Consider the following 24,281-nt stretch of genomic DNA (forward strand, 5'->3'; position numbering starts at 1 on the left):
TTTGATATGCGTTTTGATGCAATTCCATTGATTTTACAACTCAAGCGAAGATGCAAAGGCGTGAATCCAACCTGAGAGTGCGCAATGCTTGGCCGGGAGTATGTGCGTCATGAAGGGAGGAGCCAGAGCAATCACCAGGTGTGGGCCCTTAGAAGAAGCAATACACAAAATGTGGGCCCCTAGAAGAAGCCAAACATGAGACATGGGCCCCTAGAAGAAGCCAAACACGAGACATGGGCCCCTAGAAGAAGCAATACACGAGACGGGGGCCCCTAGAAGAAGCCAAACACGAGATATGGGCCCCTAGAAGAAGCAATACACGAGACGGGGGCCCCTAGAAGAAGCAATACATGAGGCATGGACCCCTAGAAGAAGGAATACACGAGACATGGGCCCCTAGAAGAAGCAATACACAAGACATGGGCCCCTAGAAGAAGCAATACATGAGACGCGGGCCTCTAGAAGAAGCAATACACGAGACGTGGGCCCCTAGAAGAAGCAACACATGAGATGATGTGGGCCCTTGAAGCAGCAATACATGAGATGTGGGCCACGAAAAGCAGCAATACATGAGACGCGGGCCCCTAGAAGAATCAATACACAAGGCTTGGGCCCTTAGAAGAAGTAATGCATGAGATGTGGACCCCTAGAAGAATCAATACACAAGGCTTGGGCCCCTAGAAGAAGTAATGCATGAGATATGGACCCCTAGAAAAAGCAATGCACAAGACGCGGGCCCCTAGAAGAAGCAATACACGAGGTGTGGGCCCCTAGAAGAAGGAATACACGAGGTGTGGACCCCTAGAAGAAGCAATACATGAGGTGCGGGCCCCTAGAAGAAGCAGCATTACACAAGATGTGGGCCCCAAGAAGCAGCATTACACAAGATGTGGGCCACGAGAAGCAGCAATACATGAAATGCGGGCCCCTAGAAGAATCAATACATGAGACACAGGCCCCTAGAAGAAGCAATACACGAGACACGGGCCCTAGAAGAATCAATACACAAGAGACGGGCCCCTAAAAGAAGGAATATATGAGACACGGGGCCCCTAGAAGAAGAAATACACAAGACGTGGGCCCCTAGAAGAAGCAAATCGCAATACATGAGACAGAGGCCCTGACAAAAAAACAATACACAAGACGTGGGTGAAGCAATATGTGAAAAATCAGCCCCTAGAAGAAGCAATAAACAAGACATGGGCTCCAAGAAGAAGCCAAACACGAGATATGGGCCCCTAGAAGAAGCAATACATGAGATGCAGGCCCCTAAAATAAGCAAAACACAATACGTGGGCCCCTAGAGGAAGCCAAACATGAGGTGTGGGCACCTAGAAGACGCAATAGACGAGGCATGGGCCCCTAGAAGAAGCAATACACAAGACGTGGGCCCCTAAAAGAAGCAATACATGAGACGGAGACTGTAAAGCAGCAATACACGAGGAGTGAGCAAAGTAATACATGAGAAATGGGCCCCTAAAAGAAGCAATACACGAGACACGGGCCCCTAAAAGAAGCCAAACAAGATTGAGGCCCCAAGAAACAGCAATAAACGAGGTGTAGGACCCTAGAAGGAGCAATACATGAGGCGTGGGCTTCTAAAAAAAGATATACAGTACATGGAACGTGGGCCTCTAGAAGAAGTGATACACTAGACGTGGGCCCCTGAGAAGTGGCAACACACAAGACGTGGGCCCTTGAAGCAGCAATACATGAGATGTGGGCCCCTAGAAGAATCAATACACGAGACCTGGTCCCCAAGAAGAAGCAATACATGAGACGTTGAACGGTAGAAGGAGCAATACACAGCCCCAAGAAGAAGCAATATACTTGGTGGAGGTCCCTGGAAGAAGCAATGCACAAGATGTTAGTCTGTAGAAGAAGCAATACAGGAAACGTGGGCCCCATAAAAACACAATACACAAGATGAGGGCCTCCAGAACCAGTATTACACGAGACGTGAGACCCTGAAACAGCAATACATGAGGCATGGAGGAGCAATCAGCACACATTGTGTGGACCCAGCAGATGTTTGTGTGATTCCGGACGTTTCTCATACAAGGGAAGCCCTGTCTGCAACCGCACTCCCAAAATATCTCCGGGCTTCCCTGCCCCGCCGTCACTAAGGAAACCCAGCAAAAATAAACACCGGGAAGCGCACGAGACCGCCTGGGGGCCACAGAAGGACCATGTGGGAGGTCTCAGATGCCTGATGAAGTCAACTTTTCCCTTGAAGAACAGGTACAGCTCCCTCCAACCGGGTCCCCTCCAGCCCCTCCACCACCGCCTCTGCCGAGAGCCAGATCTGCATCTCCACTACCACCGCCAAATCCTGACTACGCCATCACGTGACTCCTCACGCCTGCGGAGCGCTGCTTGGCAGACATGGCCCTCTCTTCCCTCTCGCTGCAGATTTTTCTTTTTTTTTTTCTTTTAGTGACTTGGCAAGCGCCGGCGGAAAATGAGGCCGTAAAAAACGTTAACAGATTTGGGTTAAAAAAGAAGAAAGAGAGTGAAGGAGGTGGAGGGGAAGGGGGGGGGGGTGCCGCAAAGGGGGCGGGGTTAATGTTCCTTAAATTGTAAAAGTTTGGGGCCAACTTTTTACAACTAATTTTGCACTATCCTCGCATGGGCGTATTTCTACGCAACACACGTTTCGCTCGCCACGTTTTTTCTGCCCTTTAAGAGTTGTTCACCTCATCGCCTTTTTATGTGCGCTACAATGCAGAGCGCACCAAAAGTGCACGAAAACGAGTCTCCATTATAATCTACAGGCCTGAGTGTTTAATGTGCAGCTCCCTGGAAAAGTATTCATACCCCTTGAAATTTTTCACATTTTGTCATGTTACAGCCAAAAAACGTAAATGTATTTTATTGGGATTTTATCTGATAGACCAACACAAAGTGGCACATAATTGTGAAGTGGAAGGAAAATGATAAATGATACAAATAAATATGTGAAAAGTGGTGGTGGTGGGGAACATTTGTATGGCGCCCCCTTTAGTCTGATACCCCTAACTAAAATCTAGAGGAACCAATCGCCTTCAGAAGTCACCTAATTCGTAAATAGAGTCCACCTGTGTGTAATTTAATCTCAGTATAAATACAGCTGTTCTGTGAAGCCCTCAGAGGTTTGGTAGAGAACCTTAGTGAACAAACAGCATCATGAAGGCCAAGGAACACACCAGACAGGTCAGGGATAAAGTTGTGGAGAAGTATAAAGCAGGGTTAGGTTATAAAAAAAATCTCCCAAGCTTTGAACATCTCACGGAGCCAGGGCCGGTGCTACCACTAGGCAAACTAGGCAGCCGCCTACAGCGCACTGCTGCCTAGGGCGCCCGGTCTCTTCTCTCTGCAACAAGCAACTAAGCTTTAGCAACAGCAGGCAGCCGCCGCTCCTTTCGCACATTCATTGATGGGCGCTTGTAAGGCTGCATTTGATGGGCGCTGGTGAGGCTGGCATTGACGGGCGCTGGTGAGGCTGGCATTGACGGGCGCTGGTGAGGCTGGCATTGACGGGCGCTGGTGAGGCTGGCATTGACGGGCGCTGGTGAGGCTGCATTTCATGGGCTCTGGTGAGGCTGCATTTGATGGGCGCTGGTGAGGCTGAATTTGACGGGCGCTGGTGAGGCTGAATTTGACGGGCGCTGGTGAGGCTGAATTTGACGGGCGCTGGTGAGGCTGCATTTGACGGGCGCTGGTGAGGCTGCATTTGACGGGCGCTGGTGAGGCTGCATTTGACGGGCGCTTCATTAAAAAGGTGGGGTATACATAGGCAGGGCAAAGGGGGTGGGGTCTGGGGTGGAGCCAGGGGGGGGGGGGTGAAAAAATGAGGTTTCCCCTAGGGTGTAAAAAATCCTTGCACCAGCCCTGCACGGAGCTCTGTTCAATCCATCATCGGAAAATGGAAAGAGTATGGCACAACTGCAAACCTACCAAGACATGGCCGTCCACCTAAACTGACCGGCCGGGCAAGGAGAGCATTCATCACAGAAGAGCCAAGAGGTCCATGGTAACTCTGGAGGATCTGCAGAGATCCACAGCTCAGGTGGGAGAATCTGTCCACAGGACAACTATTAGTCGTGTTCTCCACAAATCTGACCTTTATGGAAGAGTGACAAGAAGAAAGACATTGGTGAAAGAAAGTCATAAGAAGTCCTGTTTGTAGTTTGTGAGAAGCCATGTGGAGGACACAGCAAACATGTGGAAGAAGGTGATCTGGTCAGATGAGACCAAAATTCAAGTTTTTTGTCTTATTGTCGTAAAAGCAAAACGCTACGTGTGGCGGAAAACTAATGCCCCGAAAACACAAGATGAGAAATTTCGCCAGCAAAAGTTGGATGTGAGCTTTTGGTCAGAAATTCCAACCGTGTGTACGCTCCATCGGACTTTTGCTGGCAGAATTCCAGCCAGCAAAAGATTGAGAGCAGGTTTTCTATTTTTCGGCCGGAAAAAGTTTCTATCCGAAAATGCAATTCGGACGCACAAAAAAAAAACACGCATGCTCGGAAACAATTTGACGCATGCTCGGAAGCATTGAACAGCATTTTCTCGGCTCGTCACAGTGTTGTACGTCACCGCGTTCTTGACGGTCGAAAGTTCAGAGAACTTCTCTGTGACCGCGTGTATGCAAGACAAGCTTGAGCGGAATTCCGTCGGAAAAACCATCCAAGTTTTTTCTGACGGAATTTCTGATCGTGTGTACGCGGCATTAGAGTCTGCAAAAGACTTGAGACTGGGGCGGAGGTTCACCTTCCAGCAGGACAACGACCCGAAACATCCAGCCAGAGCTACAATGGAATGGTTTAGATCAAAGCATATTCATGTGTTAGAATGGCCCAGTCACAGTCCAGACCTAAATCCCATTGAGAATCTGTGGCAAGACTTGAAAATTGCTGTTCACAGACGCTCTCCATCCAATCTGACAGAGCTTGAGATATTTTACAAAGAAGAATGGGGAAGAATGTCCTCTCTAGATGTGCAAAGCTGGTAGAGACATCCCCAAAAAGACTTGTAGAGAAAGGGGGTTCTACAAAGTATTGACTCCGGGGGGCGCCATACAAATGTCCCTCCCCCACACTTTTCACATATTTATTTGTATCATTTATCATTTCCCCTCCACTTCACAATTATGTGCCACTTTGTGTTGATCTATCACATAAAATCCCCAAAAAATTACGTTTTTGGTTGTAACGTGACAAGATGTGGGAAATTTCAAGGGGGTATGAATACTTTTTCAAGGCACTGTATGTGCACAAAACATGCGAAAAATGGACATGCCGTTCATTGTTAACGGCATCCCAATTGCGGCAAGTGGACGCGCATTTTTTTGCATCGGAAAAGTCCAATGATTCCAGTTATTTCAGCAATTCTCTTATTTGGATATAACATCTTTTTTGGACCATCGGAGTTCCACTTTAATCCTTGGATGTGACGGTTGAGCGTTTTGGCGTTTTTTTACGATTTGATTGGAGGACAGACACGGTGGGCGGCGTTTGTTGTTTCTCTTGTATAAAAAGTTAATATGTTTCAAAATATTTGCCAGATCTACAATAAAGTGGGTTTAATCATTATCGGGAGCCCCTCACCCCTCCTCCCTTCTCTTTCCTAGGAAGCCGGGATAAGGGCGAGGGGGGGAGGGGAGGGGGAGGGGTTATGTTTTATATTTGGTTATAGCTGCCTGTGGTTTGTATGAGTCACAGTTTAATGATCACACAAATTTGTTAACTTCTTCATGGACACACCCAACGGTACAAACCCAACCAATCCACACGTAGCGAGTACCCGGCACCGAGCCAACCAGACACCAGGAGCACCGCGAGGAGAGATGAATGATGAGCCAATCAGGGTGCTGCGCAAAAATAGAGGAGGGACTGAATGTATCAATATGGATCTGTCAGGAGGGGGAGGGGAGGGAGCGATGTTCTGCAGATCTCTAGAGAGGTCAGTGATGAGATAATCTGCAGAATATATCAATATGGATCTGTCAGGAGGGGAGGGAGCGATGTTCTGCAGATCTCTAGAGAGGTCAGTGATGGGATAATCTGCAGAATATATCAATATGGATCTGTCAGGAGGGGGAGGGGAGGGAGCGATGTTCTGCAGATCTCTAGAGAGGTCAGTGATGGGATAATCTGCAGAATATATCAATATGGATCTGTCAGGAGGGGGAGGGGAGGGAGCGATGTTCTGCAGATCTCTAGAGAGGTCAGTGATGGGATAATCTGCAGAATATATCAATATGGATCTGTCAGGAGGGGGAGGGGAGGGAGCGATGTTCTGCAGATCTCTAGAGAGGTCAGTGATGAGATAATCTGCAGAATATATCAATATGGATCTGTCAGGAGGGGGAGGGGAGGGAGCGATGTTCTGCAGATCTCTAGAGAGGTCAGTGATGAGATAATCTGCAGAATATATCAATATGGATCTGTCAGGAGGGGGAGGGGAGGGAGCGATGTTCTGCAGATCTCTAGAGAGGTCAGTGATGAGATAATCTGCAGAATATATCAATATGGATCTGTCAGGAGGGGGAGGGGAGGGAGCGATGTTCTGCAGATCTCTAGAGAGGTCAGTGATGAGATAATCTGCAGAATATATCAATATGGATCTGTCAGGAGGGGGGAGGGGAGGGAGGTTGCAGTGAATTGTGTTCTCTCTCCCGGACTTGTAACATTCTTGAGGTTTCCACTTCGTCACCAACATCCTCCATTGGGGATGCCGTTCAGAGGGTGGAGCCTAACGGGGTGGAGACCAAACTACACAGGGAGAGCTTTGTACACTGGGCGCTGGGTGTGGCTGTATCTGCTACTAGTAAAAAAACTATTACCTATTATTAGAGTAGCATCCCATAATATCCAGAGTGACATCACCGCTCTCCAGATATAGAAAATATTATACAGGAGATACGATGGGCGATGAGTTCCGGGTTTGCTGTCTGGACATCCTCTTCCCCGGCCAGAAATAGAGTCCGGGATCCCATTACAATGAGCGCTGCCCGGACATGTCCACACCGACCTCCATATCCCATCCATACAGAATGAGAACAGATACCGAGAATTACACCCGACATACAGGACAAGAGAAGTAGTACTGTGCAGAGTCCATACATACAGAATGAGAACAGATACCGAGAATTACACCCAACATACAGGACAAGAGAAGTAGTACTGTGCAGAGTCCATACATACAGAATAAGAACAGATACCGAGAATTACACCCAACATACAGGACAAGAGAAGTAGTACTGTGCAGAGTCCATACATACAGAATAAGGACAGATACCGAGAATTACACCCGACATACAGGACAAGAGAAGTAGTACTGTGCAGAGTCCATACATACAGAATAAGAACAGATACCGAGAATTACACCCGACATACAGGACAAGAGAAGTAGTACTGTGCAGAGTCCATATATACAGAATAAGAACAGATACCGAGAATTACACCCGACATACAGGAGTAGACTCAGCCCTGCACTGTATCTATGGAGGAGTGGGGTTGTCACTCTGTGGGGAGGATGGTGTTAGATGGAAGGACTATGCTATGATGCGCTGTGATGCCTTGTGACGTGTATTTCCCAGCCTTGGTTGATGATTGCTGTCCATTCCGAATCCTGAAGTGAAAAATGCAAAAAAACATCCATCAATAATGCATGTCAACACACAATGTAAACGCACGCTGACACATGACAACCAACCTAACACTACAAAAACGCCTTTGTGTACACACACCTTATAACAGTCACTTTTGGTGGACAGCTTGGCCTGGTAAAGTAATAATAAAACTATATTATGGGGGGGGGCTCACAAAAACAAAAACTGCGCCTCTATGGAGTGACTGCATCATTCTGTATATACAGTAACTCACAAAAGTAAGTACACCCCTCGCATTTTTGTAAATCTTTTCTTCTATCTTTTCATGTGACAACACTGAAGAAATGACACTTGTCTACAATGTAAAGTAGTGAGTGTACAGCTTGTATAACAGTGTAAATTTGCTGTCCCCTCAAAATAACTCAACACACAGCCATTAATGTCTAAACCGCTGGCAACAAAAGTCAGTACACCCCTAAGTGAAAATGTCCAAATTGGGCCCAATTAGCCATTTTCCCTCCCCGGTGTCATGTGACTCGTTAATGTTACAAGGTCTCAGGTGTGAATGGGGAGCAGGTGTGTTAAATTTGGTGTTATCGCTCTCACTCTCTCATACTGGTCACTGGAAGTTCAACATGGCACCTCATGGCAAAGAACTCTGAGGATCTGAAAAAAAGAATTGTTACTCTCAGTGGCGGCTGGTGCTCAAAATTTTTTGGGGGGGCGCAAACAAACTGAAAAAAAAAAACCCATCAATTGCAGCCACTGTGCCATCAAACGTAGCCATTGTGCCCATCGCATGTAACCACTGTGCCCATCAATCACAGCCACTGTGCCATCAAACGCAGCTACTGTACGCATCAATTGCTGCCAGTGTGCCCATCAATAGCCGCTACTATGCCCCATTAAATGCTGCCAGTGTGCATCGCCTGGCACTTACCTGTCTCGCAGCAGATCAGCGGAGGTGTCCTGCACGCTCCTCGATGTCTTCTTCGGTCCTCTCTATCAGGTGTCCAATCACAGCGCCTGATGTTTCAGCCAGTCAGGTAACAGACTCAAGCACCTGATTGGCTGAGAGGCGGTTCAGTGTTAGCAAAGCGAATTCCTTCGCTTTACTAACACACAGCTGAGTGAACAGCGAACGCACAGCATTGCGCCCGCTGTTTACGTTTTTGGTCACCTATTAGAGCCAAAGGCTCTAATCAGGTGCATCCAAAACCCCCCCCCCCCCCCGCCTCTGTAATTCGGGTGCCCGAAAAGGGGCCGGACACCTAAATAGGGGGTGTCAGCGGCGACCATAAATAGATTCATGCAATGCATGAATCTATCTATGGTGATAGAGTGGTGCCAGGAGAGAGGGGACAGCACTCCTGCGCCTTTTATGGATGCACCGCCACTGGTTGCTCTACATAAAGATGGCCTAGGCTATAAGAAGATTGCCAAGACCCTGAAACTGAGCTGCAGCACGGTGGCCAAGACCATACAGCGGTATAACAGGACAGGTTCCACTCAGAACAGGCTGCACCATGGTCCACCAAAGAAGTTGAGGTCACGTGCTCAGCGTCATATCCAGAGGTTGTCTTTGGGAAATAGACGTATGAGTGCTGCCAGCATTGCTGCAGAGGTTGTAGGGGTGGGGGATCAGCCTGTCAGTGCTCAGACCGTACGCTGCACACTGCATCAAATTGGTCTGCATGGCTGTCGTCCCAGAAGGAAGCCTCTTCTAAAGATGATGCACAAGAAAACCTGCAAATAGTTTGCTGTAGACAAGCAGACTAAAGACATGGATTACTGGAACCATGTCCTGTGGTCTGATGAGACCAAGATAAACTTATTTGGTTCAGATGGTGACAAGCGTGTGTGGGGGCAACCAGGTGAGGAGGACAAAGACAAGTGTGTCTTGTCTACAGTCAAGCATGGTGGTGGGAGTGTCATGGTCTGGGGCTGCATGAGTGCTGCCGGCACTGGGGAGCTACAGATCATTGAGGGAACCATGAATGCCAACATGTACTGTGACATACTGAAGCAGAGCATGATCCCCTCCCTTCAGAGACTGGGCCGCAGGGCAGTATTCCAACATGATAACCATCCCAAACACACCTCCAAGACCACCACTGCCTTGCTAAAGAAGCTGAGGGTAAAGGTGATGGACTGGCCAAGCATGTCTCCAGACCTAAACCCTATTGATCATCTGTGGGACATCCTCAAATGGAAGGTGGAGGAGTGCAAGGTCTCTAACATCCACCAGCTCTGTGATGTCTTCATGGAGGAGTGGAAGAGGACTCCAGTGACAACCTGTGAAGCTCTGGTGAACTCCATGCCCAAGAGGGTTAAGTCAGTGCTGGAAAATAATGGTGGCCACACAAAATATTGACACTTTGGGCCCAATTTGGACATTTTCACTTAGGGGTGTACTGACTTTTGTTGCCAGCGGTTTAGACATTAATGGCTGTGTGTTGAGTTATTTTGAGGGGACAGCAAATTTACACTGTTATACAAGCTGTACACTCACTACTTTACATTGTAGCAATGTGTCATTTCTTCAGTGTTGTCACATGAAAAGATAGAAAAAAATATTTACAAAAACGTGAGGGGTGTACTCACCTTTTGTCAGATACTGTATCTCACTGTTTATCCAGCCCAAAGTTCCATTTCCATGGTGGTGCCAGGTGGGGGCGCTGGAGAGAACAGAGGGAATTCTCTACCACTTTAAGATCCAGCAGGCTCTTCTCAGGTCATGTGATCTCCTGAGGTGGAAGGTTCTGCTTCCTTTGTGTGTGTCAGACCTGCAGGCCAGGCTAGGTAAGTATGGAGGAGGTAGGTGGCTCTGGTGACTCCCACTCTGTGTATAATGTGTCTGTATGACATCATCACTGTCCAGATATATTATATAGGCGTTCTAGGTAGGTATGGAGCAGGTAGGTGGCTCTGAGGACACCCTCCTCCGCTCTGTATGTAATGTGTCTCTATGACATCATCACTCTCCAGATATAAGATATGTAAGAGGCAGACTAGGTAGGTATGGAGGAGGTAGGTGGCTCTCTGGTGGGGTATATAGTAGAAATTATGTGTCATATTATTATTTCCTCTTCCCCTGGGATTTATAAACAATGGATATATTTGTGGCAACTCCCAGAATAGTAAAATCTCTGGCCCCGCCCATAGGAGCGTTTTCGCTTTGTCAGACATCTCTGTGCTGTGACAACCTACAGACAGATGAAGTAAGAGTGTGGGGCGCATTCACGCCTTGGCGTCGCGATGCGTTGAGGTAACGCACGTGCGTTCATATCCGTTTGCATTAGGAGCGGCCATTTATACAAATTGGGAACCCCCCCCAAAGGTCCAAAAATAACAGACCTGCACCATTTTTTTCACAACGCACATTAGAGGGGTACCGGGGCGTTGGTACATTGGGGGGGTGCTATTTATTTTTGCATGCGTTGCCAAAATTCCCTGCAGCCGAAAGGTGCGTTTCGGTCCTGAGGCCTCTTTCGCACCATGTCCATAGAGCTGCACAGGGCTAGGTGTACGCTGCTCCTTGGTAAACGTGGGCGCGGTTCAGACGCCAAATGTACGATTCCAATAGACGGCGCTCCGTTGATTAGTAGCGTTCCCTGTGTTGTTGGTGCGTTCTCCTATACATGCGTTTAGGGCCCATTCATGCTTATGTACATTGTAGCAAAATGTGGAAACTGCATGCGTCTGTTGTCGCAATGCATGGCACCACTCCTTACCCCACAATGCATGGCATCGCTCTGAGTACAGTGGGTTGGGTGGCCTACTTGCAATGCATGGCATCACTTTAAGTGTAGAACGTTGGGGGGGCCCATTCACAATGCATATCACTGTTCTAAGCGTAGATGGGCCCCCCGCCTATTCACACTGATTGGTGCTACTCTAAGCACAGTACATTGGGGGGCCCATTCACAATGAATGGCGCTACTCTAAGCACAGTACATTGAGGGGCCCATTCACAATGAATGGCGCTACTCTAAGCACAGTACATTGAGGGGCCCATTCACAATGAATGGCACTACTCTAAGCACAGTACATTGGGGGGCCCATTCACAAGGACTGGCGCTACTCTAAGCACAGTACATTGGGGGGCCCATTCACAAGGACTGGCGCTACTCTAAGCACAGTACATTGGGGGGCCCATTCACAAGGACTGGCGCTACTCTAAGCACAGTACATTGGGGGGCCCATTCACAAGGACTGGCGCTACTCTAAGCACAGTACATTGGGGGGCCCATTCACAAGGACTGGCGCTACTCTAAGCACAGTACATTGGGGGGCCCATTCACAATGAATGGCGCTACTCTAAGCACAGTACATTGGGGGGCCCATTCACAATGAATGGCGCTACTCTAAGCACAGTACATTGGGGGGCCCATTCACAATGAATGGCGCTACTCTAAGCACAGTACATTGGGGGGCCCATTCACAAGGACTGGCGCTACTCTAAGCACAGTACATTGGGGGGCCCATTCACAAGGACTGGCGCTACTCTAAGCACAGTACATTGGGGGGCCCATTCACAAGGACTGGCGCTACTCTAAGCACAGTACATTGGGGGGCCCATATCCTCAGTACTGAGCTCCACCCACCGCGGCAAACCCATGAATAGAAACTTCCCCGGGATTGTTATGCGAGTTTCTAGGTGACGGCGTCCGCGCTCTCAGAACGTAAATTCATCTTTTGGGGGAAAGTTTTCAGCGATGTGACGTCTGAGCTCACACAGGGGAAGTCTGCACTCCGGCGGGGGAGGGGGGGGGGGTCTCGGTTGTACAATGACAGCCGTGTGGTTGATGTGTCACTTTGTTGACTCATTCATAAATCTATAGAATGCTCTTTCTTACAACCATGGCAACGGCAAACAATCCGTAGTAAAGGTTTTCAAGAATCCTCATCCCCCTGCTCCTGTGATTGGTTCACAGCCTCTGCCAGGAGCCTTCCCAGAGCTTGAGCTCAAATGACAATGTCCGGTGTCCCCCCCCATCATCAGAGTGCCCCCCTCTGTCAGGTGTCCCCCCCCCCATCATCAGAGTACCCCCTTCTGTCAGGTGCCCCCCCCCCCCATCATCAGAGTGCCCCCCTCTGTCAGGTGTCCCCCCCCATCATCAGAGTACCCCCTTCTGTCAGGTGTCCCCCCCCCCCCCCCATCATCAGAGTACCCCCTTCTGTCAGGTGTCCCCCCCCCCCCCCCCATCATCAGAGTACCCCCTTCTGTCAGGTGTCCCCCCCCATCATCAGAGTACCCCCTTCTGTCAGGTGTCCCCCCCCCCCCCATCATCAGAGTACCCCCTTCTGTCAGGTGTCCCCCCCCCCCATCACCAGAGTGCTCCCTTCTGTCTGGTGTCCCCCCCCCCATCACCAGAGTGCTCCCTTCTGTCTGGTGTCCCCCCCCCATCACCAGAGTGCCCCCTTCTGTCTGGTGTCCCCCTCCCATCACCAGAGTGCCCCCTTCTGTCTGGTGTCCCCCCCCATCACCAGAGTGCTCCCTTCTGTCTGGTGTCCCCCCCCCATCATCAGAGTACCCCCTTCTGTCAGGTGTCCCCCCCCATCATCAGAGTACCCCCTTCTGTCAGGTGTCCCCCCCCCCCCATCATCAGAGTACCCCCTTCTGTCAGGTGTCCCCCCCCCCCATCACCAGAGTGCTCCCTTCTGTCTGGTGTCCCCCCCCCATCACCAGAGTGCCCCCTTCTGTCTGGTGTCCCCCCCCCATCATCAGAGTACCCCCTTCTGTCTGGTGTCCCCCCCCCATCATCAGAGTACCCCCTTCTGTCTGGTGTCCCCCCCCCATCATCAGAGTACCCCCTTCTGTCTGGTGTCCCCCCCCCCATCATCAGAGTACCCCCTTCTGTCTGGTGTCCCCCCCCCCATCATCAGAGTACCCCCTTCTGTCTGGTGTCCCCCCCCCATCATCAGAGTACCCCCTTCTGTCTGGTGTCCCCCCCCCCATCATCAGAGTACCCCCTTCTGTCTGGTGTCCCCCCCCCCATCATCAGAGTACCCCCTTCTGTCTGGTGTCCCCCCCCATCATCAGAGTACCCCCTTCTGTCTGGTGTCCCCCCCCATCATCAGAGTGCCCCCTTCTGTCTGGTGTCCCCCCCCCCCCCCATCATCATAGTGTCCCCCCCATCATCATAGTGCCCCCTTCTGTTAGGTCCCCCCCCCCCATCATCATAGTGCCCCCTTCTGTCAGGTGCCCCCCCCATCATCATAGTGCCCCCTTCTGTTAGGTCCCCCCCCCCCCCATCATCATAGTGTCCCCCCCATCATCATAGTGCCCCCTTCTGTCAGGTGCCCCCCCCATCATCAGAGTGCCCCCTTCTGTCAGGTGCCCCCCCCATCATCAGAGTGCCCCCTTCTGTCAGGTGCCCCCCCCATCATCAGCGTGCCCCCCTGCATGAGGTGTCGCTATCGGAGTCTCCTTATAGATTAGCAGAGTCCATTAGAGCCGGGCAGGCAGGGGGTGTGAGCTGGGAGGAGAAGCATGCTGCAGGGGGCTTGGCACACTGTCATTGGTTGCTATGACTCCAGCAGTCCTAGCAACCATTGACTGAAGTTTAGCGAGGATCCAGCACAAGGAAATGACTGGAGTGGGCTGTCAGTGGGCCCGGACCGCGGTCCCCCATGTAGTGAAGACCGCCATGCGGTGTACACCGGTCTCTGACCTCTGGGACAGGCAATGAGCCAATTACAGGAACAGGGGGACGAGGATTAAATATCACTACACACATCATTACATCAATTCAACATATAATCCTGCAACAATCGCATCGATTGTCCGAGAGACGGCTTCATGTAGAATTGTGTGATCCCTCCATACAATACATTCAGATTAGATCCATTCCCGGCACAGCCAGTCACCCATTTCATCAGGCTGCTAAATGACACGGCAATCTAAAAATACCTGAAATAGTATTGGAGGAGAGGCCACTTTGGCATGCCTTGAGACGATTCAGTTCGCATTTGCAGCGCTTTACAAATCATTCATTCATTGCAGCAGCCTAAAGTTTCATGAATCAGGGCCGTGGTAGTTTATGACCTCAAACAGTCTTTAGGCCTGGATTAGTTATAGGACTGTCCCCCCCACACACACACAATCTGAACTTTTTCAGTCTCGGTTCGGTTTCAGTTTGATTTGTCAGACCAGCAAAACTTACCGCCGGCTGCGTTGGGGTTTTCCTGTGTTGGTTCAGCTCAATGCTTTATTTAACCACCAGATCTTCTCACTGGTTGCCAAAGCAAAGCCAGAATATTCCTTGCAGGTTGTACGGTGCTTGAAGCAGACAAGATGATCAGGGTGCCCCCCCCCTGCGTCAGGTCCCCCTTTGCATCCGGTGCCCCCCATCAGGGTAACACCCTTTGCATCAGGTGCACCTTTGCATCATGTTGCCCCCATGTATCAGGTGACCCCATCATGGTGCCCCCCTTGCATCATGGTGCCCCCCTTGCATCAGGTGCCCCCCCATCAGGGTACCCCCCTTTGCATCAGGGTGCCCCCCTTGCATCAGTGTGCCCCCCTTGCATCAATGTGCCCCCTCGCATCAGTGCGTCCCCCTTGCATCAGTGCGTCCCCCTTGCATCAGTGCGTCCCCCTTGCATCAGTGCATCCCCCTTTGCATCAGTGCGTCCCCTTTGCATCAGTGCGTCCCCTTTGCATCAGTGCGTCCCCTTTGCATCAGTGCGTCCCCTTTGCATCAGTGCGCCCCCTTTGCATCAGTGTGCCCCCCTTGCATCAGTGTGCCCCCTTTGCATCAGTGTGCCCCCTTTGCATCAGTGTGCCCCCTTTGCATCAGTGTGCCCCCTTTGCATCAGTGTGCCCCCTTTGCATCAGTGTTCCCCCTTTGCATCAGTGTTCCCCCTTTGCATCAGTGTTCCCCCTTTGCATCAGTGTTCCCCCTTTGCATCAGTGTTCCCCCTTTGCATCAGTGTGCCCCCTTTGCATCAGTGTGCCCCCTTTGCATCAGTGTGCCCCTTTGCATCAGTGTGCCCCTTTGCATCAGTGTGTCCTCTTGCATCAGTGTGCCCCCTTGCATCAGGTGCCCCCCCATCAGGGTACCCCCTTTGCATCAGTGTGCCCCCCTTGCATCTGGTGCCCCCCTTTGCATCAGGTGCCCCCCTTTGCATCAGTGTGCCCCCTTTGCATCAGTGTGCCCCCTTTGCATCAGTGTTCCCCTTTGCATCAGTGTGCCCCTTTGCATCAGTGTGTCCTCTTGCATCAGTGTGCCCCCTTGCATCAGGTGCCCCCCCATCAGGGTACCCCCTTTGCATCAGTGTGCCCCCCTTGCATCTGGTGCCCCCCTTTGCATCAGGTGCCCCCCTTTGCATCAGTGTTCCCCTTTGCATCAGTGTGCCCCTTTGCATCAGTGTGTCCTCTTGCATCAGTGTGCCCCCTTGCATCAGGTGCCCCCCCATCAGGGTACCCCCTTTGCATCAGTGTGCCCCCCTTGCATCTGGTGCCCCCCTTTGCATCATTGTGCCCCCCTTTGCATCATTGTGCCCCCCTTTGCATCATTGTGCCTCCCTTTGCATCAGTGTGCCCCCTTACATCAGGTGCCCCCTTACATCAGTGTGCCCCCTTACATCAGGTGCCCCCTTACATCAGGTGCCCCCAAGCAGATTGCTTCTTTACATCAAATCCCCCCATCAGAGTCTCACTATTGATTAGCAGAGTTGGGCAGGGGTAGGGGGGGTACACTATGCCCCACAAGAGCCCCCAACAGCCAGGACCGGGCCGAGGCGTAGGCATGCAACCTATGCTGCTGAGGTGAGCCACGGGGGCGATGGGTGGCGCTCGCTGTTCACTGCCCTCTTGTGATTGGTCACTGAGGCATGCAGCACAGCGCTATGGGGGAGCAAAAGGGAGCATCATGTACCCCGTCCCTGGAAGTACTGGGGGGGGGGAGGGGCTCATCGGAGATCACAGGACAGGTAAGTACAGACAGACTACTGTACATTCTATAGAGAGGACCTGTCACTTAGCTTAGTACGGGGTACAAATACGGATCAAGGGGTACCCGTGTGATTTGGGGGGCGGCCATACACTGTACAGTCTGTAAATAATGACCCCAACCCCCCCCCCCCCCCCCCAAGGGCATCGGTTTTATGAGAACGCAGTCGCATATCGTCTCCCCGGAAAGAAAAAAAAACACAGTTTTGCGACTTGTCATGCAAATTTTTTTACCCCCCCCCCTAAAGTTGCATGACAAGTTGCACCCCATGTTTCCCAAGGAGTACCATTTTATATCTGTGCGACTTACAGTCGCAGCGGCTTTTAAAGTAGTTCCTGCACTGCTTTGGTTTGACTTTCACGCGGCTTGAGGGACATAAACTTCAATCCAAAACCTCAAAAAAAGTTGCATGAAAGTTGCACTTGCATGATACACGTGGGACTTTGTAGAGCAGCACAGACCATCACATTTGGTCGGAGCCGAAGTCGCACTCATCCCAAGTCGAATCAAGTCGCACTGTAAAGTGAAAAAACGGAAATCGCATGATTTTGAAGTCGTTGTATCGGTGTGACTTTGGCTCTGACCAATGATAATGGACAACTGTTGCATTGTATAACATTCACATGTGACTTTTGTGTGACTTTTTGAGGGTTTACATTGCAGTCAGTGGCAGTCGAGTCGCTCGAAAGTCGGACCAAAGTAGTGCAGGAAACTTTTTATTTATTTATTTTTTTACATCGCTGCGACTTTAACTTGCCCATATTTGAGTTGTTGTCGTTGGAAAAGCATGGGGTGCGGCGACTTGTCATGCGACTTTAACCTCCAACGTACTGAAGTAGCGCGCTTTCAAGGCCGCATTCAAGGTGAACGAGGGCCAAATGTCTTATTTATATTGTTTTTTTGATTAGTTGGAGACAGCTGTTTTATAAATAAAGAATTTTGAAAAAAAAAACAAAAAAAAACATTTGCTTTTGGGGGTTAATACCGCTTTAAGTGGCCTCTCTTTTACTACTTGTGCGACTTGTCCTACGACTTGGGACTGTAAAGTCACATGACAAGTTGTACCCCCCCATGATTTCCAATGATAACCATTCATATCTGTGCGACTTCAACTCAGTCTCTGTACTACTTTGGTCCGACTTTCATGCGAGTTGAGATCCACAGACCTCAAGATTACACATTCCCTGAAATCACCTCAATATCGCATGACTTTCAGATCATGGCAGTGTAAGAGGGGCCCCGGGGGGTGGGGGGTGGGGGGGTTAAGATTTTATTAATGTCTTATTTAATTTTGTTAGGTTACTACTACATACTACCTACATCCTACATACATTCATACTACCTACATCCTACATACATACATACTACATACTACCTATATCCTACATACATACATACTACCTACATCCTACATACATACTACCTACATACTACCTATATCCTACATACATACTACCTACATCCTACATACATACATACTACTTATATCCTACATGCATACATACTACCTACATCCTACATACTACATACTACCTATATCATACATACATACTACCTATATCCTACATACATCCTACCTACATTCATACTACCTATAGCGCCGTCAATTTACGCAGCGCTTTACATATACATTGTACATTCACATCAGTCCCTACCCTCAAGGAGCTTACAATCTAAGGTCCCTAACTCACATTCATACATACTAGGGACAATTTAGACAGGATCCAATTAACCTACCAGCATGTCTTTGGAGTGTGGGAGGAAACCGGAGTACCCGGAGGAAACCCACACAGACACAGGGAGAACATGCAAACTCCAGGCAGGTAGTGTTGTGGTTGGGATTCGAACCAGCGACCCTTCTTACTGCTAGGCGAGAGTGCTATCCACTGCACCACTGTGCCGCCCCTCGTACATACATACATACATTCATACTACCTACATCCTACATACATTCATACTACCTACATCCTACCTACATACATACTACCTACATACATACATACATACATACATACTACCTATATCCTATATACATACATACCTACATCCTACATACATACGTACTACCTACGTACATACTACCTACATCCTACATACTACCTACATCCTACATACATTCATACTACCTACATCCTACATACATTCATACTACCTACATCCTACATACATACATACTTCCTACATCCATACTACCTATATCCTACATACATTCATACTACCTACATCCTACATACTACCTACATCCTACATACATACATACATACTACATACATACATACATACATACATACATACATACATACATACATACATACATACTACCTACATCCTACATCAGGGATATGCAATTAGCGGACCTCCAGCTGTTGCAGAACTACAAGTACCATGAGGCATAGCAAGACAGCCACAAGCATGACACCCAGAGGCAGAGGCATGATGGGACTTGTAGTTTTGCAACAGCTGGAGGTCCGCTAATTACAGATCCCTTTCCTACATACTACCTACCTACATACATACTACATACATATATACATACATACATACATACATACATACACGCATCCTACTTACATACTAACTAACTACCTACATACATACTACATACTTGCATCTATACTACCTACATACATAACTACATACTACCTACATACATGCATACATACTTCCTACCTACATACTACAACAGAAAACTGTATGCTTCTACATAATACTATCTACTACTACTGCATACATACATACATACATACTATTTACATACTACTTACATACATACTTCCTACCTACATACTACCTACCTGCTACATACTACTACAACAGCAAACTGTATACTTCTACATAATACTATCTACTACTACTACATACATACTATCTACTTGCATACATACTACCTACATACTACATACATACTACCTACATACATACCTACACACTACTTACATACTAACTACCTACCTACTACATACATACTACCTACATACTACTACAACAGCAAACTGTCTACTTCTACATACATACATACTACTACAACAAACTGTCTACTACTACATAATGCTGCTACGTACGATTTCTACCTACTATTACATATCACCTACTACATACTACTACTAATAAATATTAATAATCAATTTTTTTGAGTGTTTCTTATTAATAATAATTTATTTATTATATATTTTAGGTTATGGGGTTATTTTTTTTTTATTATTATTTATGATGATTTTTAGTTATTTGTGTATTTATATTACATTCATTTTTATATATATATATATATTATATATATAAATTTTTTTTTTTTTTTTTCATTTGAGCAGAAAATCGCACGTTTCCATAAATTTTTGTCGGAATTTAAAAAACGCACAAAATCTCCAGAACTTTTTTTTTTTTTTTCCGCTGTTTTGCTCTTCAGGCATTTGGCGTCAGGTTATCATTGAATGATTTATTTTTTCTCCCCTCCAGTGTTTTGGATCTCCGGTACGAAAGGCTGTGAGGTTGTGAATGGGGGAAGGGGGGCCGGACTCGGGTTGCAGCTGCTGCAGCGCCTCTTGAGGAAGAAGCGTCAGGCGAGAGGAGACGCAGCTGACGCCGCAGTCAGGCGGGTGTAGAGGCGTTTGGAATAACGCAGACAGACGTGGGGGGGGGGGGGGGGGTGGGGGGTTGGGCTGGGAGAGGGCTGGGAGAGGGTTTTCCCCGTCCTCTTTGTGACTCCTCCCAGGGAATGTGATAATCACACGCAGCCTCTTGACTTGTCACAGAGCTTGGAGAGCCGCGCTCAGCTCACACCGTCTTCTTCTTCTTCTCTCTGTCGCAGATCCGCCGCCAACCACCGCCATGGAGACCCCGGGCCAGAGGAGGGCCAACCGCGGCCACTCGTCCACCCCGCTGTCGCCCACCCGCATCACCCGGCTGCAGGAGAAGGAAGACCTCCAGGAGCTGAACGACCGGCTGGCCGTCTACATCGACAAGGTGCGCTCCCTGGAGTCGGAGAACGCCGGGCTGCGCCTGCGCATCACCGAGTCGGAGGAGGTGGTGAGCCGCGAGGTGACCGGCATCAAGGCCGTCTACGAGACCGAGCTGGCCGATGCCCGCAAGACCCTGGACTCCGTGGCCAAGGAGAGGGCGAGACTGCAGCTGGAGCTCAGCAAGATCCGGGAGGAGCACAACGACTTGAAGGCGAGGTAAGGAGCCCCGGCGGGGCAACGCATGCCAAAAAAATAAAACGCACGAGGCGCCCGCTGCGCCAACTCGTCCTTAGCCCGGCGCTAATAAAACTTACCAGTCCATGCCGGATCCCTAAAAGCCCGGCAGGAAGCTTTTTCTGCTGGAAAAACAAACGCTTTCACTTTCGCCAAGGAAAATTCCCCGACCCATCCCCCCCCCCACTACTTCACAGGAATGCTTTTCCCTCGCTTTACGCAAACGCATATTGTCGCAGTTTAATAGTTTTTTTTTTTTTTTTAATTGCAATCCAAGGAAAGACTTTTAAAATCCTGTGGTGTTTCAGAAGTAATTTTTTCTGAATATGCTGCTCCCTGCTTCTGCTGGAGTAGGAAGCATGCTAGCTGCCAACGGACTACAAGTCCCAGCAAGCTCTGAGTGGCAGGTTGGAGGGGGGGGGGGGGTTTCTCCAGTTCTCAAGGAGTTAAGTGTTGTCTGTCTGCTGCGTGAGATACGGCTAAATCAAGCAGCATCTAGAAATAGTTTTCCTGTCTGACTTCTCCCTGCGCCCTTTCAGGAGTAGGAAGCATACCAGCTGCCGACGGACTACAAGACCCAGCAAGCCCTGAGTGGCAGTATGGGACCTCGAGGTGTTAAGCAGGTGGGCAACTAATGCCGGAGATGCTGGCCAAACCTTGATTCCGACCAGGTTAAATCCCGGGAGCTTCTAGAAGTAATTGGGTTGTATGCAGCCACAGGAGTAGGAAGCATACCAGCTGCCGACGGACTACAAGTCCCAGCAAGCCTTGAGTGGCAGGTTGGGGGGGAGGGGGTCGCTAGTTCTCAAGGAGTTAAGTGTTGTCTGCTGCGTGAGATACGGCTAAATCAAGCAGTGGCTAGAAATAGTTTTCCTGCATGACTTCTCCCTGCGCCTTTTCAGGAGTAGGAAGCATACTAGCTGCCGACGGACTACAAGTCCCAGCAAGCCTTGACTGGCGGTATGGGACCTCTAGTCCTCGAGGTGTTAAGCGGGTGGGCAACCAATGCCGGAGATGCTGGCCAAACCTTGATTCCGACAGGGTTAAACCCCGGGAGCTTCTAGAAGTAATTGGGGTGGATGCAGACACAGGAGTAGGAAGCATACCAGCTGCCGACGGACTACAAGTCCCAGCAAGACCTGAGTGACAGGTTGGCGATCTCTGGCCCTCGAGGTCTTAGGTGGTGGCCGTCTAATGCTGGAGGTGTGGCCAAACCTTGGTGTAGACAGCGGGAGCGTTTAGAAAGTAATTTTTTGGGGTAGCTGCAGGAGTAGGAAGTGTGCCAGCTGCCGACGGACTACAAGTCCCAGCAAGCCTTGAGTGACAGGTTGGGGATCTCTAGTCCTCAAGGAGTTAAGCGCTTTCTTGTCTACTGCGGCTAAATGGAGGAGCATCTAGAAATAGTTTTTTTTCTGCATAGCTTCTCCCAGCACCCTGTGAGTAGGAAGCACACTAGCTGCTGATGGACTACAAGTCTCAGCATGCCTTGGGTGGTGGATTTGGGACCTCCTAGTTCTCAAAGGGTCAAGCTGTCTCCATCTACTGCTGCTATACCTTAATGCAGACGGGGTTAAATCCGGGAGCATCTAGAAGTAATTTTTTGGGGTGGCTACAGCAACAGCAGGAGTAGGAAGCGTGCCAGCTGCCGATGGACTACAAGTCCCAGCAAGCCTTGAGTGGCAGGTTGGGGGGTCTCCAGTTCCCAAGGACTTAAGCGCTGTCTGTCTTCTGCGTGAGATGCGGCTAAATCCAGGAGCATCTGGAAATAGTTTTCCTGCATGGCTTCTCCCTGCACTCCGCCGGAGTAGGAAGCATGCTAGCTGCTGATGGACTACAAGTCTCAGCAAGCCTTGAGTGGCAGGATGGGATCTCTAGTTCTCCAGGTCGTCTAATGCTGGGGATGCGGCTAAACCTTTAATGCAGATGGGGTTAAATCCAGGAGCATCTAGAAGTAATTGTTTGGGGTGGCCGCTTCCTGCACCTGCCGGAGTAGGAAGCAGGCCAGCTGCCGATGGACTACAAGTCCCAGCAAGCGTTGAGTTGGCAGGTTGGGATTTCTAGTTCTTGGAGCGTTAAGCGGTGTCTGTCTACTGCGCAAGATGCGGCTAGATCAAGAAGTAATTTTCCTGCATGGCTTTTCCCTGCACCCCACAGGAGTAGGAAGCGTGGCGGCTGCAGATGGACTACAAGCCCCAGCAAGCCTTGTGTGGCAGGTTGGGATCTCTAAGTGTGGAGGGCGTTGAACCCAGGGAGCATCTAGCAGTGATCTTGAGTGACTCATAGCCCCTGTTTGTATCTAGTAATGCTTTTCTGCCCCCTGCATCTGCCGGAGTATGAAGCATACCAGCTGCTGGTGGACTACAAATCCCAGCAAGCCTTGAGTGGCAGGTTGGGAGCTCTCGTTCACAGGTCTCTAAACTTCGATACGATAAAAAAAAAAAAAAAAAAAAGCATTAAACCTGGGAGCATTTAGAAGCTATTTTCTGGGGTGGCTGCACCCCCTGAGGAGTAGTAAGCATGCCAGCCGCCGATGGGCCACAAGTCCCATAAGTCCCATCACCGCTTGAGTGGCAGGTTGGGATCCTTCAGTTTCAGTGTGGGCGGCATTAAATCCAGGGAGCATCTAGTAGTAATCTTGAATGACTCATAGCCCCAGTTTGTTTCTGCTGACATATTTCTGGGTGTCTGCCCCCTGCATCTGCTGGAGGAGGAAGCATGCCAGCCGCCGATGAGCCATAAGTCCCAGTGGCAGGTTGGGATCCTTCAGTCTCAATGTGGACAGCATTAAATCCAGGGAGCATCTAGAAGTAATCTTAGTCCTTTTGTGACTCCTAGCCCCTGGTTTGTGTCTGCTGACACTTTTTTGGGTGTCTGCCCCCTGCATCTGCCGGAGGAGGAAGCATGCCAGCCGCCGATGGGTCACAAGCCCTAAATGTCAGGTTGGGATCTTTCAGTCTCAATGTGGACAGCAATAAATCCAGGGAGCATCTAGCAGTAATCTTAGTCCTTTTGTGACTCCTAGCCCCTGGTTTGTGTCTGCTGACACTTTCCTGGGTGGCTGCCCCCTGCATCGGCCAGAGGAGGAAGCATGCCAGCCGCCGATGGGCCACAAGTCCCAGCAAGCCTTAAATGGTAATCTAGGAGCATCCAGCAGTAATCTTGAGTGACTCATAGCCCCGGTTTGTGTCTGCTGACACTTTTTTGGGTGGCTGCCCCCTGCATCTGCCGGAGGAGGAAGCATGCCAGCCGCCGATGGGCCACAAGTCCCAACACCCCCTTGAGTGGCAGGTTGGGATCTTTCAGTCTCAATGAGGACCAGCATTAAAGCCAGGGAGCATCCAGCAGTGATCTTGAGTGACTCATAGCCGCTGTTTGTGTCTAGTAATGCTTTTCTGGGTGGCCAATCCCTGCATCTGCCGGAGGAGGAAGCATGCCAGCCGCCGATGGGCCACAAGTCCCAGCAAGCCTTGGGTGTCTTGCTGGGTTTCTCAGTTTTCAAGCTGCTGCTGTGTCGGTCTGCTGTACGAGACGCAGACC

The 24,281-nt window shown here is 49.7% G+C and overlaps 1 protein-coding gene across 1 annotated transcript in view; it reads left to right on the forward strand.

The window, feature by feature from the left end:
• Nucleotides 1–20,263: 20,263 nt before the first annotated feature.
• LMNA (lamin A/C) overlaps nucleotides 20,264–24,281 on the forward strand; it is a 59,636-nt gene continuing 55,618 nt past the window's right edge. The window contains exon 1 of the mRNA XM_073609256.1: nucleotides 20,264–20,726. Coding sequence (XP_073465357.1) covers nucleotides 20,380–20,726 — 347 coding nt within the window. The 5' untranslated portion in view covers nucleotides 20,264–20,379. The remainder of the gene's footprint in view (nucleotides 20,727–24,281) is intronic.

The sequence above is a fragment of the Aquarana catesbeiana genome, linkage group LG13, assembly GCF_042186555.1.
Source record: "Aquarana catesbeiana isolate 2022-GZ linkage group LG13, ASM4218655v1, whole genome shotgun sequence".
Classification (NCBI taxonomy): domain Eukaryota; kingdom Metazoa; phylum Chordata; class Amphibia; order Anura; family Ranidae; genus Aquarana; species Aquarana catesbeiana.